Raw genomic sequence first — 18,467 nt, 5'->3', positions numbered from 1 at the left:
TGAGAAGGTGAGCGGAGGAAATATATGGCAAATAAAGGTTGTACTGTTTTGCAGATGAGTCTCTTGGGTGATAAGAGTTGTCTGGAGTAGCTCTCTTCCCCATACAGAGACATCTTAACAAATGTAAATTTCCTTTAAAAGGGGAAATTTATATTTTATTTTTAGGCAGTTAGAAGGAGGTAAAAAGTTCTTCTGGCATCTGCTGGTTTTCAGTTGCCTTTAGCTCAAAATAATTCTTATGTCAAAGTGACATATTTTGGGGTGGCATATTCTAGTACCCTTCAATACTATTTGCTGAAAATATTTTTCTTTCCTTACTAAATTTCTTTGAATAGAAAGAGACTCATAAATACAAAGAAAAAACTAGTGGATGCCAGAGGGAAGGGAAGTGATGGTATAGGTGAAATAAATTAAGGAGATTAAGAGGTACAAACTTCCACTTATAAAATAAGTCATGGGGGAGGGGTGGCACCTGAGTGCCTCAGTTGGTTAAGTGTCCAGCTTTTGATTTAGGCTCAGGTCATAATATCAGAGTTTATGGGATGGAACCCCATGTCAAGCTCTGTGCAGCCTGCTTGGGACTCTCATTCTCTCTGGCTCGCTCCCTCTTTTTCTCTCTCTCCCCCTCCCTCAAATAAAAATTTACAAATAAATAAACAAGTTACGAGGATAGAAAGTACAGCATAGGGAATACAGTCAATAATATTGTAATAACATTGTAAGGTGAAGACTACCCTTACTATGGTGAGCGTTTTGTAATGTATAGAATTGTTGAATTCTACAAAGGAGAATTGTATGTTCTTCAGAAAACTTTGGGTCAGCTATTCTATGCAAGTAATGGTGTTAGAAATAAGCCCATTGACCCAATCGAAGGAGGGACCAGGAAACATGGAGCACAGTGAAATAAGGCTTTAATCAATATTCTTCCAAGAGCAGGTGTCTGTTGGACAGGCACACTCAGGGCGGTTACAGCAGACAACTTACCTTCGAGCATTCAAGTCCCTCCCCTGATTCCTCACTGTCTGAGTAGTACATAGGTTACAGCCTTACCTTGAAGTCGCCTATGCCCAGGTAAGGCAAAAGGTAGTCTGACTGGAACAAATGTACATTCCCTGAGATTACGAGAGACTTTGAGTCCCTCCTCCCTTTGTTCTTTGGTTCATGCTCATTGCAAAGCCCCCCAAAATAAGCCCATGAAACAGAGAGGGGAAGAACCTGGAAGTGAAGTATCTAAGGGTTTGGGGTTCCATTGAGGGGGGAGCCCCACATATTTCCAATAGGTTGTAAACCTATTGTTAATTAGACAGCACAGCTTTCATTAGGTATTTTTGAAAATGAAACATCTCCCTTCTCACAATGGCAAGATACTCTCTAAAGGAAGAAAAGCTAAAACTAGTATCTTTCACCTCCCTTTTCTTTCCAACTTATTTACTGCCTCCATGTATGTATGTATGTCTAAAATTTGGACCTTATAATTAAGTTTTCAGCCCATTCATGTATTATCACACAAACTGTCTTCTCTAGTTTTCAGACTAGCAAACTCTTGCAATATTGTACAGAAGGTACACTGATTGCGAGATGTTTTCGTTACCAAATGATCTATCACAGCTGCTAACTCAGGAAATAAATGGGTAACCCCTGGTGTCCCACAGCAGCCAACTGCTCCATCCCAGGGAATCTCCAGGGGGCTAGGCAAATCAAAAGCATAGCTGCTTGGCTCTGTTTGCTAATACCGTAGCCGAACAAACTCCAGAAAAACTTGTTGCAAGAGAAGCCAATAACTGGAGACGTGGGTTTGGAAAAGAGAAAGGGAGAGATTTATTTTGGATGCTGGCAGCTGGGGGAGGTGGCAAGCTCAAGCTTTAACAACCAACCTCTCCACTGATAAGAAGGAGACCTAGTGTTTTCTAAAGGGAGGGTCAGGAAGGTATAGGCAAAAGAGCAGAAAGAGAGAGCACATGACCACAGGTGGGGGTGGTATGTGTTCAGTATGGGATCACAGGCAGGGAAGGGGACAAGGTGTGGTCTTCTAGGCATTCTGCTCCTGTTTCTGGTCTGGTACTTAGAATGTTCCAACACTGCCAATGCCTCAAGAAAATGCAGTAAGAAATAACTGTTGGGGTCTATAGTTGAGCAAGAAGGCTTGCTGACATTTTCTTAGAGAACACTTTCTAGGTATCCACCTCTACAAGTCAAAGAAATATTTTTTTAAACTTTTTTAATGTTTATTTATTATTGAGAGACAGAGAGAGAGAGAGAGCATGAGCATGGGAGGGGAAGGGGCAGAGACAGGAGGAGACACAGAATCCGAAGCAGGCTCCAGGCTTTTAGCTGTCAGCACAGAGCCTGACGCGGTGCTCAAACTCACAAACTACGAGATCATGACCTGAGCCGAAGTCGGACGCCCAACCGACTGAGCCACCCAGGCGCCCCTCCCTTTTTTTTTTTTTTAAAGTTTTATTTATTTATTTTGAGAGACAGAAAGAGAAGGTGTGTGAACATGAGCAGGCAAGGGGCACAGAAAGAGGGAGACAGACAATTCTGTCCAGTGATGGGAAATGCCAAAAATCAACACCGGTCTTTTGGCGGTAAGTGGCAGTTTTCAACCTTCCAAATTAGTCCTGACATGCAAGCCATGGCACTGGCAACACACCAATTTCTGCCAAAAACAACAGTAAATTATTTTCAGGGGCACTATGTTACCAATGGAACACAAGAAAAATTATACAATAGGTACTTCTTTATCCTGCTCCTACCCTGTCTCTTTCAAAGTCTCTCTCAAAGTTGGGTTTCCCTTTTTTTAAATGTTTATTTATTTATTTTGAGAGAGTGTGCACTTGCATGCATGAGCAGAAAAAGGATAAACAGAGAGCGAGAGAGAGAGAGAATCCCAAGCAGGCTTCACATTGTCAGCACGGAGCCCTATGTGTGGCTTGAACTCTCTGTGAGATTATGACCTGAGCGAAAATCAAGAGTCAGACACTTAACCAACTGAGCTAACCAGGCACCCCATCTAGTGACCTTATCTTATTATGTTTTAAAAAGTGTTTACACCAGAATCTACTCAGAAGCTATGAGTATATATATTCAGAGGCCATGGCGTAAACATTCCATTGCCTAGAAGAACAATGTGTGGTTTCCCTGGAAGAATGTCTTTCCTACCAAGAAAAGCCCCAAGCCCAATTATTATTCCCATTGGCAGAGCAACAACTGCCATTCATTATGGTCAAGCTCAGCTTGCACAATGAAGTGAGACTGGGTAAACAGCAAGTACCCTCAGAGACACATTTATATTTGAAAAGGAAAATCTTCTTGACCTAAGTGAGGCAAAACAGCCACATATATGAAGGCAGAGAAGAGGGTAATGATATAGTATTTCTTAACAGGATATTTTCGATCCTTCCTTAGTGACACTTGTTTCCAACCCACAAGAATTTGGAGCTCTAATTTACATATTTAAAAAACACTAAGGGAGGGTCTGCTAAACTACAAAGACAATTAATTCAATACCCACAATTCAGCATATCAAGGATCATTACTTTGGTCCCAGGAAGTTTAGCTATAAGTAACAACAGGAATTCACAGCTTACCAGCAGGGTTATACAAGTGGACCTACAACTAGGAAAGAACATGAAATCATCCCAATGCCTTTTCTCAGCATGTTCTTGTTTGATCTTCTACAATTTCTAACCTGTTGATAACTTCTTCTTGTGTCATTTCCCTAAAGCTTCACTTATAATGTTAATAACCAGAATGCATACTACAGGCATTTAATGTATTGTGACCCCCTTTTAAATGCCTACTTACTAAACTACTCAATTATTACCTATAAAACTAATTTTGTCATCAGTTACCTGCAGATTCTAAATACTTCTCTTTAACCCTTAACTTCAACCACAGTTTCACTCTCAAGGTCACTGAAAAATCACACATACCCTAACCAAAAACACACTGAAGGAGACTAGGAGGCCCCACAGAGTATGGGAAGAAGAAAAGGCTACTAAGGCAGGGCTTTAAGTCAAATACCCAAGTTTAAATCCTGTCTTACCACATGCTGTTACTAACCAATCTGTAAAGATCCCATATATACAGTTCGTACACACACACACACACACACACACACACACACACACACACACACACACACACTCACACGAAGTGATAGGGTTGTGAAGTGATGGGGGTTTGGAGCTGATGGCCAAGAAAGAATTCTTGAGACGTGTTTTGGTGTAAAAAACTTGGGAGGTGGGGAAGGTAAAGTCAAGGGGAAGTTTCCAAAGGGATTTTCATATGCTAGGGAAGACTCACAGGATATTGGAGGCCTAGTTATTATCAAGCTAAGGTTGTTTTTCCCTCTAGCAAAGCATTAACATTAAGACAGTAGGGAGTTCCTGGAGAAATGTTATACTCCGTATTTGCCTCAAGAATTTGTCAATGGGCTGCAGGGTATAAGGAAGTTTAATTTTACCTGCCATTTCATTCTTGCCTTTGTTCCCCACATCACTATGGAAGAGAGGGTGATGTTGGGGTTATAGGTTTCTGGAGATTAAACTATTGATAAGATTGCCTTTTTCTTGTAATTTACTAGGATATTTGTAAACTAATGGAGACTCATGTCTTGCATGACTGTTATCTCTATCAGTTAACCATTTGTTTTCTTTCCTTTGTTCTTGGGCAGCAGGAGTGCCTAAGGAATGTTACACATATCCCACTTGGGGCTGGGGGAGGGACTGTTAGTTTGTGCTTTGCCCTCAGCTTGCCTTATGCTCCCTCATCAGAAGGAGTAGTATTTAACAGATAGGGTGATGTGGGGATTAATTAGCTCATTTTCATAAAGCAATTGGTATAGTATCTAGCACAGAGTCAATACTTTAGAGCTGTTATCATTACCAAGGTAATCAGTTTTATTATTAACCAGAAAAGGCTATCTTAAGTGGGTCAGATCTGGTGTGTTATTTAATATTACTTAAATTACTTACATGTTTTGCCTCCAGCTTTCTCATCAGAAAAACCTGGAATCTAGTTCCTCCCTCTAACTCTTTATAGAACCTTTAAAAAAAAAATCAGTTAAGCAATTTCAAATCTGTACTACAGCTGGAAGGCATTGCTGCTATTAATATAATTCAGTAAAATACCTCCTATGGTGTACTAAATATTTCGTCTGCTGCTCTGCAACAGTTAATTTGTTTCTCATGGGTGAGAACTTTTCACAAGCTTATGAGGCAGCAAGGTGTTAGAGAGATAACACAGATTTTGGTTCTAACTCTGCCACTCCTAGCTGAATAATGTTAGGCAATTATAAATTACCTCAGTCTGTTTTTTCATTTTTAATATTGTAGTAATGAGACCTGTACTTCACTCTATGCAAAAGAAATCTGTAAACTGTAAAATGCCAAGTATATACTATAATTATTCGCTACAATTATTTGCATAAAATTGTATAAACTTGTTTTACCGTGTTTGAAAAGTGAAATGTTAAAAATCAGTTCCATTTTATATGCAAGTATATCACTGAATACTCCTGGGAGTTCACATGAAAAAGTGTGAACATTATATATATTTTGAAGGGTGCCAGAATATGCCACTCAAAATATGCCACCTTAGCATATGGATTATTTTGAACAGCCACTGAGAACCAGCAGATGAAGGACAAGCTCTAAAAACAGGTACTAAGTTTTCTTTTTGTAAAGGAAATTTCCAAGAGTAAATATGTCTCCCACTCCCTACCAGTGAGAAAATCACATTAGAGAACACACTGACTTAAAACCACATAACAAAGCTTACTGAATAACCCTTGGTTAGCATTATTTTCCCAATCAACTCCCCAGAACTTGCCCCCCACCTCACAAAGCCCAGAAGCCCCAATCCTCTTTCTTTTGTTTAGCCTAAAACAGCATAAAAGCCCAAGTTGAAAACGCCCCTTTGAGTTACTCATTTCTGGGTGTTCCCATGTGTATGCGCTATGTATACGTTAATAAACTTTTTTCTTGTAAATCTGTTCTATGCCAATCTGATTTATGAGCCCCAGCTGGGGAACTTAAGAAAGGTAAAGAGAAAAGATTTTTTTCCTCCTCTACAGTTTCATCTGAAAAAGTGGGCCACATTTTCCATCTTAACACCCCAATCCCCTTCCCTGAATTTATGGAGAACACTTGCAGTTCTAGACCCCAGGGCATGCTGATTGTCTTTCCTTCAAATTTCCCTGAGGCAAGATCAAGCTAAAATCTTAAAATTTTGATGGGCTATTTTATTAGAAAACATTTTTTTAAAAAAGTGAAATGCCAAACCCACAGGAAAAGTATGAAATGGAATGATCCTATTGTGAGAAATAAGCCCACTAACCCCATCAATGAAGGGGTGCGGAGACTCTGAGCACAATGATGTGAGGTTTTAATCAACATTCTTGCAAGAGTGTGGTGGATAGGCACACTCTGCGCGTTACAGCAGGCAATTTATCTCCTAGCAGGAAGTCCACCCCGATTCCTCATTGGCTGAGTAGTAGAGAGGCTACAGCCTTACCCTGAAGTCACCAAAGCCCATGCAAGACAACAAATGTACATTCCTTGAGGTGACGCAGAGACTGCAGTTCTTTAGTGCATACTCATTGCAAAGCCCATGAAAAACAAGCCTGAGAAACCGCGAGGGGTTAGAAGAACCAGGAAGTGAAGTGTCTAAGGTTTTGGGAGTCCATTGTGGGGGCAGGGGAGGGGTTCGTACATATTTCCAATAGGTTGTAAACCTATTGTTAAATAGACAGCACAGCTTTTATTTGGTATTTCTGAAAATGAATCGTCTCACTTTTCACATCTATATAATCTGATAAAGTAATTGATTAAGCAGATCACTTTCAGTAAAGCCAGTATATCAAAAGATCACCTGTGTATATTAAAAAAAAAAACAAAAAAAACCTGCCATAATCATCAGAGGAAAATGGAAAGCTATCTGTTCAGGAATGCAGATGGGGTGTGGGCTAGGGGGTTTGTCTTCTTCATATTCACTGTACCCAAGTGACTCAGAAAACAAGATTTGAGGGTCGCCTGTGACTGTGTAATCTACATCACTCTAACTGTTCATTCAGACAGAAGGAAAGAACATCACTTCTAAATTTCTAATGTGCAATTCAGTACATATGCACTGCTGTTATCAGCAACAGAAAAATAAAGTAATACTTAGTGATATCTCAATAATAATAGTTTACATTTCTATAAATCTTTAGCAGTGACACAATGATACTTCTTAGACCTTTTACTACCTGTGAGGCATGGAAGTTAGGTAGCTCTATACATGAGCCAACTAAGGTTTTAAGAGGTCACGTGAATAGTTATTTCAATTACTTAGTGGACAAGTTGGAATTAAAATCCTAGTCTTCTACTTTCTAGAAAATATGACAAAATTATAAACGGAGACAATTAATAAATAAATATTAATTTATGTGTATTATGTATAACTTCAGTTATCTATGGCAAACATTCAGCTGCAGGCTGCTTCCCTGCTCTCAACTGTTTCGGGACCATCTGAAAGTCACACTGAACCAGAGTTAAACAAAATGCTTCTGATTCTACTGAAAACCAGAGCAAAGTACCTACTCAAAAGAAATAGTAACTCCAATGAGCCACTCACATATCATTTACTTGGTTTCTAATCTACCATGATTTTATTATTTAAAAAAAAAAATGGTAAACTGAGAGTTAAACATTAACAAAGTGAAAGAACACTAGGTAATATTCCACATGCTTTCAAACACCAGGCACACTTGATATTCCTCCTTCTATAATCCAAGTGGGGATGTAATAACGAACTGGAACACAAAACCCATGAGAAGAAAGCATGAAAACGGACATAAAAGCATGCAGAACACACCACTGCTTATTTAACTGGCAACTTACTTAACTTCATTTGGAGCTTTGGCAAATTTAGCTTCCTTACCAGAATCAAAATGGAAGAGCTAGAAACAGGCTTTAACCATCATCTAGTGCAGGCATTACTAGACATAGAGAAGCAAGTAATGGCAGTCTAACTTGCAGGGGAGTTAGGGAAAGCACCTTAGTCCCTGCATTCCCCATCCCAGGCACCTCTCATTCACTCCTGTCAGCCTCATGCCTAGCACGAGGCCCAGCAAATTGCAGTTGCTCACTAAATGTTTACTGCTCTGGAGTTAAGAGTCTTTCCTGCACTGAATGTTCTCTGGGTCCTGGGTCCAAGAGGACTTAAAGCTAATTTTGTACTTATTACCATGTTAACTTTCAGTGACAAAAGAGATTTAGCAAATTCCTATCAGGAAACACTGTAACTTAACATGTTATTTCAATAGAGGCCTGAACAATTCCACATGGAGGAGATGGTCTGGGGAAGTTGTGTAGTAATTTCACCTGGCTATTTGTTCAGCCACGTGTGCTGATATTAACAAAGGGGCAGATTAATGATGGAAGTTTCAGCATTTCACTTGGAATGCTTACTTTAGAAAAGTCTACTTTATTCACCGGTATGAATACCACTAACGTAAGTGAACGAAAATTATTAAGATTCCAAATATAATTTTCCAAAATTTGAACACAGAAGCCATTGACAATCCTTCATTCACTGAAGTAAAAGCATTTACTGAATCACATTCTTACAGCCTAAAAAAACTAAATTTAGTAACCGTTAAGAGGTGATCAATTTAGTTTCTATCTCACTGGTAGGGGAAGAGCTAACATAAAACAAATTATCACCAGAAAACCACAGGAGCAGGCTGACTGATGTAAATGCTCTAGTCCAAGATGAGTTGGCTCAGCTTGAATAAATTGGTCTTTTCATTCGCTGAAAACAAGAGAAGCAAACTGAAAACATCATCCAAGCCTGCAATCAAAGACTACACAAAAGTTAGCAGATGAGAGCTTCTAATCTCCAAGGGAAAGGCTCCCTCTTCTTCGCAGATGCAGGAATTTATTTTTACAAACATTTTGAAGTAAAAGTTAAATGTAAATTTACTTAACTTCTACCAGATTAGTTTCATCCTATTTACTCATTTCTCAGATGTTCTGTCAATTTTTTTTTGAATAGTTTGCTTTTCTAGATTTTTTTATCTGGCAACTTCAAACCAAAGCAAGTAATTTCTGGAACTAAATTTCTATTATGAGAGAATTTTAAAGATCTAGTCTGATCATTAAAAAGACATTTTATGGGGTGCCTGGTGGCTCAGTTGGTTAAGTGTCTGACTTCCGCTCAGGTCATTATCTCAGTTTGTGGGTTGGAGCCCTGTACTGGGCTCTGTGCTGACAGTTGGAACCTGGAGCCTGATTCAGACTCTGTGTCTCCCTCTCACTCTGCCCCTCCCCCGCTCATGCTGTTTCTCTGTCTCTCTCTCTCAAGAATGAACATTAAAAAAAATTTAGGGGTGCCTGGGTAGCTCAGTCGGTTAAGGGTTCAATTTCGGCCTAGGTCATGATCTCACAGCTTGTGAGTTCAAGCCCCGCATCAGGCTCTGTGCTGACAGCTCAGAGCCTGCAGCCTGCTTCAGATTCTGTGTCTCCCTCTCTCTCTCTGCCCTCCCCGACTCGTGCTCTGTCTTCCTCTATCAAAAATGAATAAGAATTAAAAAAATTAAAATAATAAATAAAATTTAAAAAAGACATTTTAAGTATTATTCATAGCCTAGTATATATGTTATATATAACAAGTCTAAGAGTGTTGTTTTGTTTTTTTTTTAATTTTTATTTATTTTTGAGAGAGAGAGAGCTTGCACAAGCAGGGGAGGGGCAGAGAGAGAGAGAGAGAGAGAGAGAGAGAGAGAGAAACAGAATCCCAAGGAGGCTCCATGCTGTCAGCAGAGAGCCCGATGCGGGGCTCAAACTCACGAACCAAATGGTGAGGATCATGACTGGAGCCTAAACCAAGAGTCATGCACTTAACTGACTGACCCACCCAGGTCCCCAGCAAGTCTAAGGTTTTAAAGAGCTACCAAGATAATCACTAAAATATAGTTCCCAAATGCTACAAATGTTTACAAATATGTATTTTATATAAACATTTAAATATTTATATATATTGACATATTTCAATATATCTGGATAAAGGTTCAGAATTGTCACATAGTCTTGATGGTGTATGCCTCTTGTCAACATGTATGTGTCCTGTTTCATACTTTTCTCCTTGGACTACATTTTAATACCGTCACTCAGTTTTTTGATTCTGCTTGCTGGTATTCCCTTCCCCCTCTTTATTGTCAATCTTTCAGTATCAGAACGTTGCAAATAAAGAGCAAATGGGTAACTGGTTACCTATGACCACCCTCTAGTGGTTACTCATAGCATATTAAAATATGTATTCTATCAACGTCAAAAATGAATCACTCTCTACAAAATAGACTTTAGCACACTTTTACTGACATCATTAATTACAAAATCAGCTCCAAAATAACTTTAAAAATGAACTGCTAAAAGGATTAAATGATTTTCTCAAATTCACAACAATACAGGAGATATTTCACTGATTAGATTACATGTCATCTTCTAGTCATCTAAGTTTGGCTACATAACCAGTGACCAAAATAAAAAATTTTAGGGGTGCCTGGGTGGCTCAATTGGTTGAGCATCCAACTCTTGATTTCAGCTAAAGTCATGATATCATGGTTTGTGAGACTGTACCCGGTGTCATGCTGACAGTGAAGAGCCTGCTTGGGATTCCCTCTCCCCTCTCCCCTCCTCTCCCCTCTCCCTCTCCCTCCTCTCCCTCTCCCTCCTCTCCCTCTCCCTCTCTCTCTGCCCCTCCCCTCCTCCTCCCTCCCTCTCCCTCCCCCGCTCAAAACAAAAAATTTATTAGATTAAAAAAAACTTTTTTAACATTTATTTATTTTTGTGAGACAGAGACATTTATTTATTTTTGTGGGGGAGGGACTGAGAGAGAGGGAGACACAGACTCTGAAGCAGACTCCAGGCTCTAAGCTGTCAGCACAGAGCCCAAGGTGGGGCTCGAACTCACAGATGGTGAGATCATGACCTGGGCTGAAATCAGATGCTTAACCAAGTGAGCCACCCAGGTGCCCCAAAATTTATTAGATTTAAAAAGCCAGCAATAACTGATAGAAATGACAAATGGCATGAGATAAAGTTTTAATGCATAGTAGTGACAAGCCAGATTGCTCCTCTACAACTTCAGGGACGAGAGAAAATCTCTTGCCTCCTGTTGTAGGAAGTGTTTTGTCTCTCTTCTAAAGATTAGCAACCAATAGTTCCCACCTAAATTCTCTAAGGCTGCATCTTAAGGAGATGACAAAGAGAAATATACAAAATATATCAAGAATTAGAAAAATGTATGTTGGGGGACAACGGCAAAATTATTCTTTAAGGGATTTACAAGGCTTTCTGGAGAACTGGTTGATTCTAGGACTGGGGCAGGGAAATTACAACATGAGCCTAGGGCATCTTGTGTACCTGAGATGTGCTCAGAAAGAGGATAGGGGCATGTGCAACAGGCACCGGAACCAACCTGAAAGGTGGCCAAAGCTGGAACAATCTGAGCAACAAAGTAAGGAATAATAGCCTGAAGTTATAACCCCTAAAATGAAATATATAATTCAAAGGATATGCATGAGTACATACTGATAAAAATAACCAAAAAATAAATAGATGGGGGAGAAGAGACAGCTTTTCCTTACAGAAGAATTGCAATTAATAAATGTAGAAGGATAGGGAAAGAGAAAATAACCATTAGAACACCATACTAATAAGAGTTGCAGGCAAGATGTACTGAGGGATGCTAAATTCGGCGGGTAAACAGGTTATTTACACAGTCTAAAAGTATTTCCACCAAGACATTTTGAGGAGAAAACACTTAACTTTATAGTGGAGAAACCAGCAGATACCAACTTAACCAAATGATCAAGGTTAATATCACCAGTAAGGAGATATGCTGACATCATATGCCCCAGGTATCTCCTATGGTATCCTTGCCAAAAATGCATAACCTCAATCTAATCCTAAGAAAACAATAAATAAACCCAAAGTGAGAGACCGTCTACCAAAAATTGACCACTATCCTTCAAAAATATCAAATTCATAAAAGACCAAGACAGACGGGAAAAGCCACTGGAAGATACTAAACAGACATGACAAGTAAATGCAATGTGCAATCCTGGATTGAGTCTTGGAGCAGCAAAAGGACATTTGCGAGAAAACTGGTAAAATCTGAATAAAGACTCTAGTTCATATTGTACCAATATTAACTTATTAATGGTGGTAACTATGTAACAGTTAGTTAAGACCTGAAGATTAGGGGAAGATGGGTGTGAAGTGTTTATGAAACTCTGGGTATGATTTTTGCAATTTTCTGTAACTCTGAAATTTTTTCAAAATGAAGTATTTATATACCAGGCAATGGACTAGGCATAACACCAACAATCTTATTTTTTTAAAGGTTTATTTAGTTATTTGAGAAAGACAGAGCAAGCATATCCCAAGCAGGCTCCGCGTTCAGTGCGAGCCCAACACAATGCTCGATCTCAAGACACAAGATCATGACCTGAGCCAGTATCAAGAGTTGGACACTTCACCAACTGAGCCACCTGGAAGCCCTACCACGGATTTTGATTGTCCTAATGACCCTAAAAAATTAGTATGGTTATCCCTATTTTACAGCCTGTAAAACTGAGACTTGGAATGATTAAGTGAAATGTTCAAATGTACACAGTGAAGGGTGTTAGGACTGAAAACTTTTTTATGACTTGCTCAGAGTCCATGTTCTCTCTACCATGTTATGATAAACACATGTAAAAATAGCAAAGGCTATTTTCAGAACTTAGTGGTAATTTTCAATTCACTTAAAATATGAGGTATCAGGGAAACAAAAAACGTTTTTTATCATAATAACAAAAGGCAAATTACTCTCTGTTTAAGTGAAGCCATTTAAATTTACTGTAGCATTTAGCAAGTCATGCCAAACTCTACAAATAACAGCACACTTCTAGGCTTCCCAACATGAAGTATAAAAAAGGTTGATTTGTTACAAGGGTCATTTGACGTCAACAGGCATAGCTTTTTCCTATATAATTCAAAGATTCTACTATAGCAGTTTCTGCTGGCTCAGTCGGTAGGACATGCAACTCTTGATCTCAGGGTTGTAGGTTCGAGCCCCGTGTTGGGTGTAAAGATTACTTAAAAATAAAATCTTAAAAAAGAACTTCCAAAGATATCTAGAAAACTTAAGTGAATTTATCTTAGGTTTTTCCCCTTGCAACATTTATACCACTTACCTAAACATAATCAACATATAAATATTATTTAATACAAAGGAGCAACATACCAAACTCCAGGGAAATACTTGAGAAATAATAATATATTCATGACAGAGGAGAAACACTTTTCCCTTTCCCCTTTTATTGATATGTTACTCACAGGCACCACTGTAAGGATAGGTTACTTTACCTCGTGAATTATGATAAAGAATCGGAATTAAAGTCTCAAAGCAAAGCAGCTACTTTCTTATAACCTAATGTAACTAAACTGAATTATTGATGGATTAGGTTCTGAGCAATGCAGGAAGATGGCTCTACCAAAGGAAGGCTATGTAAACTTATTGTATAGCTTCAGGTTATCTGTCTACTTCTCAACTTTGATGTGGTATCTCATTAAGAAATGAATTTATTTTGCCATGCTAGTCTTCTGAATGAACTAAACATCAGGGGTATGTTAAAAAAAAAAAAAAAGGATGATAAAACAAACCAGGAAAATGCTTTTCTTCCCAATTTTATCACCTTAAAAAAATTTAAAGCATATATTTTTAAATGTTAAAAGATGCTTTCAATAGCCTAACAAACCTCTTTTATATTTATTCATGGGAATTTAATTTAAAAATATATCAATGCTATATTATGATGAGCACGGTCAAAAGAACAGCTGGCTTCCCTGCTGAGACTCAAGCTGCCTGTTGAGCAAAGACTAAATCACATAGTTTGATACATTTCAAAACAAGGTTTTTTTTGGGTTTTTGTTGAAAACAAAATTTTGTAGTACCTTAATCAAGAAAAACAAAACAACAAAAACAAAAGCCTCACAGATTAAACTATGAATATGAAACTATGACTATCTGTATTTTTATAACAATTCTCATCCCTCAAAAGTGAATTTTCAAGCCACTTGGTAATTTTATCCTCATTTATTTTCACATCACTGAAGTATGTAAAAAGTTAACTTATATTTCCTGATGGATACTTGAGTAACGGAGCTCCTCAATAGCAAATCTGAAACTCCAATCTAGCTCCATAGATTCCCTATCCAGAGCACATTCACTGAGTCATAACACGTCTCAGCTATTTACCATGTGTAGTGAAGGATACAGAATAGCTTGTCGCAATGTATTAGGAAGAGCAAATACATCATAGTTGTGTTTAGCAGTCTACCAGGCTCCATTTTCATGTCTGAGTACATTTTAAAATTCAATAGATAAAAATCACCATTTGGTGCTACAAAAATTACTGCCTTATTTATTGGCTCTATTACCTTGATAGAGACAGAAAAAGAGAGGTGTAGGGCTAGGCCATACATTCATGATCCTACTGGCTGTGATTTCTATCTACAAAGCAAGCAAAATCTGGGGGAACTGTTCATTCACTAGGAACTTGGTTTGGAATGTGTCTGGATGCCTTTATGGCAGCCAGGTGGAGGTGTAGAGTAGGCAGTGGATATACTAGTGGGTCAAGAGAGGTCTGGCTGGAGAACCCATGAGAACACAAACCTCACGCACACAGGGATTATGTCTATTTTGTTTACTTCTATGCCTTTAGCTCCTACAACAATGCCTGACACCTGCCAGTGGCTCTGTAAATATTAAGTGGGACCAAATGCAACTGCCATGACTACATATTGCTAATCTACATAAATGGTAATTTCATATGGTTCCACCTAACACTTACTGAATGAATGATACACCATAATTTTTCATTTCACAATCTCTCCTCTGGACCTGGACTAGAAAAATTACTGTCGTTTAGAAAGAGTATAATAACTGGAGGAAACTAAGGTTGGTGCTTGCTCATTTTGAGTCGTCTAGGTTCTCGGGTTTCTGCTTCCAGTCTAGTGCATTACAGGCACTGAATAAACCTTTACTGTTGGTGGTGATGATATCCGTAACTACTATTTCCTATAAGTAATTGTTAGAAAATTAAAGATAGCCACTTGTAAATTATATAAGCAGTTGACTGAATATATTTGCAATATCCTTTTCAGTACTACAATCACCATTTTATAGCTAAAATAACCAAGTAATGAGCATTATTTCTCTAATGTCATAGCAGGATAGAGAAATAAACTTAAAGTCCCCAAGTTCACTTTCCTACTAAAATCATTATAACCTATTCCTATTACCAACTACCCAGAAATATACATGTGTATATGTAGGTATGTTCCTATGGTATTTAATTACATTAAGGGATTTTCCCCCTTCATTTAACTTTTTTCAAATTTTGTTGTTGTTGTTGTTGCCGTCTTTGAGAGAGAGAGAAAGAGAAGGAGCAGGGGAGAGGGGCATAGGGAAGGAGACAGAATCTCAAGCAGGCTCCATGCTCAGCATGGGGCTCGATCCCATGACACTGGGATCATCAGGACCTGAGCCGAAATCAAGAGTTGGATGCTCAACTGACTGAGCCACTCAGGCACCCCTTAGCTTTTTTCTGTGCTGTGTCACATTTAAAAACTTTTCAAGAAAAATCCATTGCTGATAATTTACCTGGGTAGTTACCTAGATAAATTATCATGTGAAACACCCACATATACCCATATATAATCTTCAAAAGATGTATGAATAATGCTTCAAAAATTATCATACTGCTACAAAAAATTTAAGTAGCTCTCTTTTTCATTTCATCATGTCATAAATTACGCATTTACTAGAAACTATCATTGTCCATTCTGTTTTACAAAGAAAAGCTGTTTCTGAAGAAGTCTCAGTGTACATTAATTCAAAATTAATGACTTAAGTGACAAAGTAATAACAAAAACTAAAACTGGGATTGCTGTGAAAATCCAGGCACGGTGCTCTGATATGACAACTTCTAGGATCACAAGTCTACTAGCCACTTAATATGTAGATTAATTTTCTTTAAAATTCAAAAGCTGCCTCTGGAGCCCCATATAGCATACAAATGAGGAGAACAATGAGAAACATAACACACATAAAATTACAGGAATAATAATATTTTGATATGCGGTTTTAAAGAGTAATTTGTTGAATACTAATAGTCCCCAAATCAAGTTGATACACCTAATTTGTTTTTAAAGAAAGCAAAGCACAATATCACTTTTGAAACTTAAGTAGTAGCAGATAATGAGAACCCTTTCACCAAACAGCTACATTAGATGATTTATATAAATGCTAAAGAATGTGCTTTATTTTAGAACACTAAAATTTCACAGAACAGGCTGCTCTGACTTGTGTTAAGCCATGAATGAGAGCACCCCATCATGTGGTTTAGATTTCTCTTTCTTAGCTGTATTAAATCCAATCCAGACAGTGAATTGTCATAGCAGGGACTTCTATTTCCTTAAAACTCTCTGCTTTTTGCCCACTATCCCTGATAGCGAGGATCCTCAAAATTTATAAATTAAATTCTACAGGTATGCACAAAAATTGCATATAAATATATAATGAACTGTTAAATCTCCATTCCTTAAAGGTTCAGAGGATTATTATCTACTCTTCCCTTCTGTTATGAAAACATCATGTCCCATAAACCTGCAAAATTAAGCTACCCGACCAACAAGCACAAGCTGTTTAGCTCCTAAATTGAGGTGACACAATGTGCAAAGAGGAAAGTCACCTTAATTCCACTAAGGGAAAAAAAAATGTACTAAAACCCATCACTCTCAGCTGAGCCTTCATTCAATATTGAAACAAGTAATCTCAAATTCCATGGTTTTGGCTGCTGCTCAACACTATTCCATTCAACAGGGGATTGAACAAAAGAATAAAAAGGAGCTTTCATCTGCCTTTTCTTCTTTTTGCTATACTACACTGACAGCATCTTGTTCATTAATTAAACTTTTTTGCCTTAAAAAAATAGACTTTAGAGTAGTATACTGGACAATGGAGCAAGAAGGCAAAAAATAAAAGGCATGGTTTAAAGAAAATCTAGGTTTTAAAGACTCTAGTTACAGATGTAAAATATTCATAAATGATAAGATCAATACAAAGAAACATTTCAACAAATACAAAGAAAGATGTTAAGAATTTAACACATACAGGAGTAACACAGAGGCAGGACTGGGGTGGCTGTGGGTTCCTTTTACAGATTACACATAAATCAAGATGGCTCCATTCTTTCATTCATGTGCATTGCCCATTTCTGCTCATCCCCTCAAGAGATGGGGGCCATAAACTTGAAGTCTTTAGAAACTATCAACCCAGCTAATAGTAACTGTAATTTGCCAAATTTGCTGGAATCTCCAAAAACAATTTTTGGTTTTGTGAACCTGACTTTCATTGTGTTTCTTAAGAAGAGAATGTATTCACTGCAATTTGCTCTAATAATATTAGTCAGCATAGGGAGATCATAGAGGAAAAATAACCTACAATTTATATTCATGGCCTTATTTATACGTAGGAACTTTAGCTTTCATAATAATTTAAAGAAGATAGGTCATTTCTGGTTTTGCCATCTTAAAAGTCAGAGTAATAATATAATAACTAAGCTTATGAAAAATCTTTTGACAGAAATGGCAGGTTCTAAAAAAGGATGATTGAAAAGTAAAAAAAAAAAAAAATGAGAAAATGCTTTTCCTGTATTTCTTATTGGGTTTTTGATACCATAATACAAGAGAACTAGAGGAACAATGACATTCTTTATTATTTTATCATTATGTAAATCAAATAGATTTTCTTTTCCAATAAAATTCTATTGTGTAAACTGCCAGTGTGAGTATTTTGGGGGCAAAAAAATTATAGGAATGATGCCAGTTTGAGAGTAACCTCATTAAAAAACAAAAATAGCTCCTCAGCTTTATAACCTGGAGATCAAGAAACTTACACATTTTCCTGAAGTCTCTCACTAAAATCTAATGGCTGATATGAATGAACTATATCTTCTCATGGCTCATGCAACAGTGATTCCAAAACTCAAACAATATCCTGAATTCATATCCTAACATTTGTGGTCTGCTTTCTGGCAAAGAAAAGTGATTTTCTAACCACAGTAACAGTTATCTTTTATTGAGAACTTACCCTGTTCTAGGTATTGTTTTACATACATTAATATAGCTTCATATTTATTTTCCGTAAGTCCTAACAAAATGGCTTCAGTGTCATTTTACAGATAAGAGAATAGAAGCTCAGAGAAATGAAGTCACCTGCTTAAAGAAGGCTGTTATCTAGTCAGTGGTGGAAATGAGATCAGAACTCAGGTCTGGGTAACTCTAAAGCACTTCCTATGAAAATGGTTTTTTTTAATCTGACTAATGTGCTATAAATCTGAAATATAAAATTTAACAAGGGAATAGTAA

The 18,467-nt window shown here is 37.7% G+C and overlaps 1 protein-coding gene across 4 annotated transcripts in view; it reads right to left on the bottom strand.

Moving 5' to 3' along the window:
* Positions 1 to 18,467, bottom strand: part of PRIM2 (DNA primase subunit 2) — a 344,380-nt gene that overhangs the window by 76,439 nt on the left and 249,474 nt on the right. The window contains exon 2 of one of the 4 annotated variants that reach the window (XM_042986604.1): positions 4,980 to 5,049. The exons of the other annotated variants lie outside the window; for them this stretch is intronic. Coding sequence (XP_042842538.1) covers positions 4,980 to 5,003 — 24 coding nt within the window. The 5' untranslated portion in view covers positions 5,004 to 5,049. The remainder of the gene's footprint in view (positions 1 to 4,979; positions 5,050 to 18,467) is intronic. 4 annotated transcript variants of the gene reach the window in all.

The sequence above is a fragment of the Panthera tigris genome, chromosome B2 (genome assembly GCF_018350195.1).
Source record: "Panthera tigris isolate Pti1 chromosome B2, P.tigris_Pti1_mat1.1, whole genome shotgun sequence".
NCBI classification, from domain to species: Eukaryota; Metazoa; Chordata; class Mammalia; order Carnivora; family Felidae; genus Panthera; species Panthera tigris.
The sequence above is the reverse complement of the archived record's forward strand: the minus strand, read 5'-3'. Positions and strand labels throughout refer to the sequence as shown.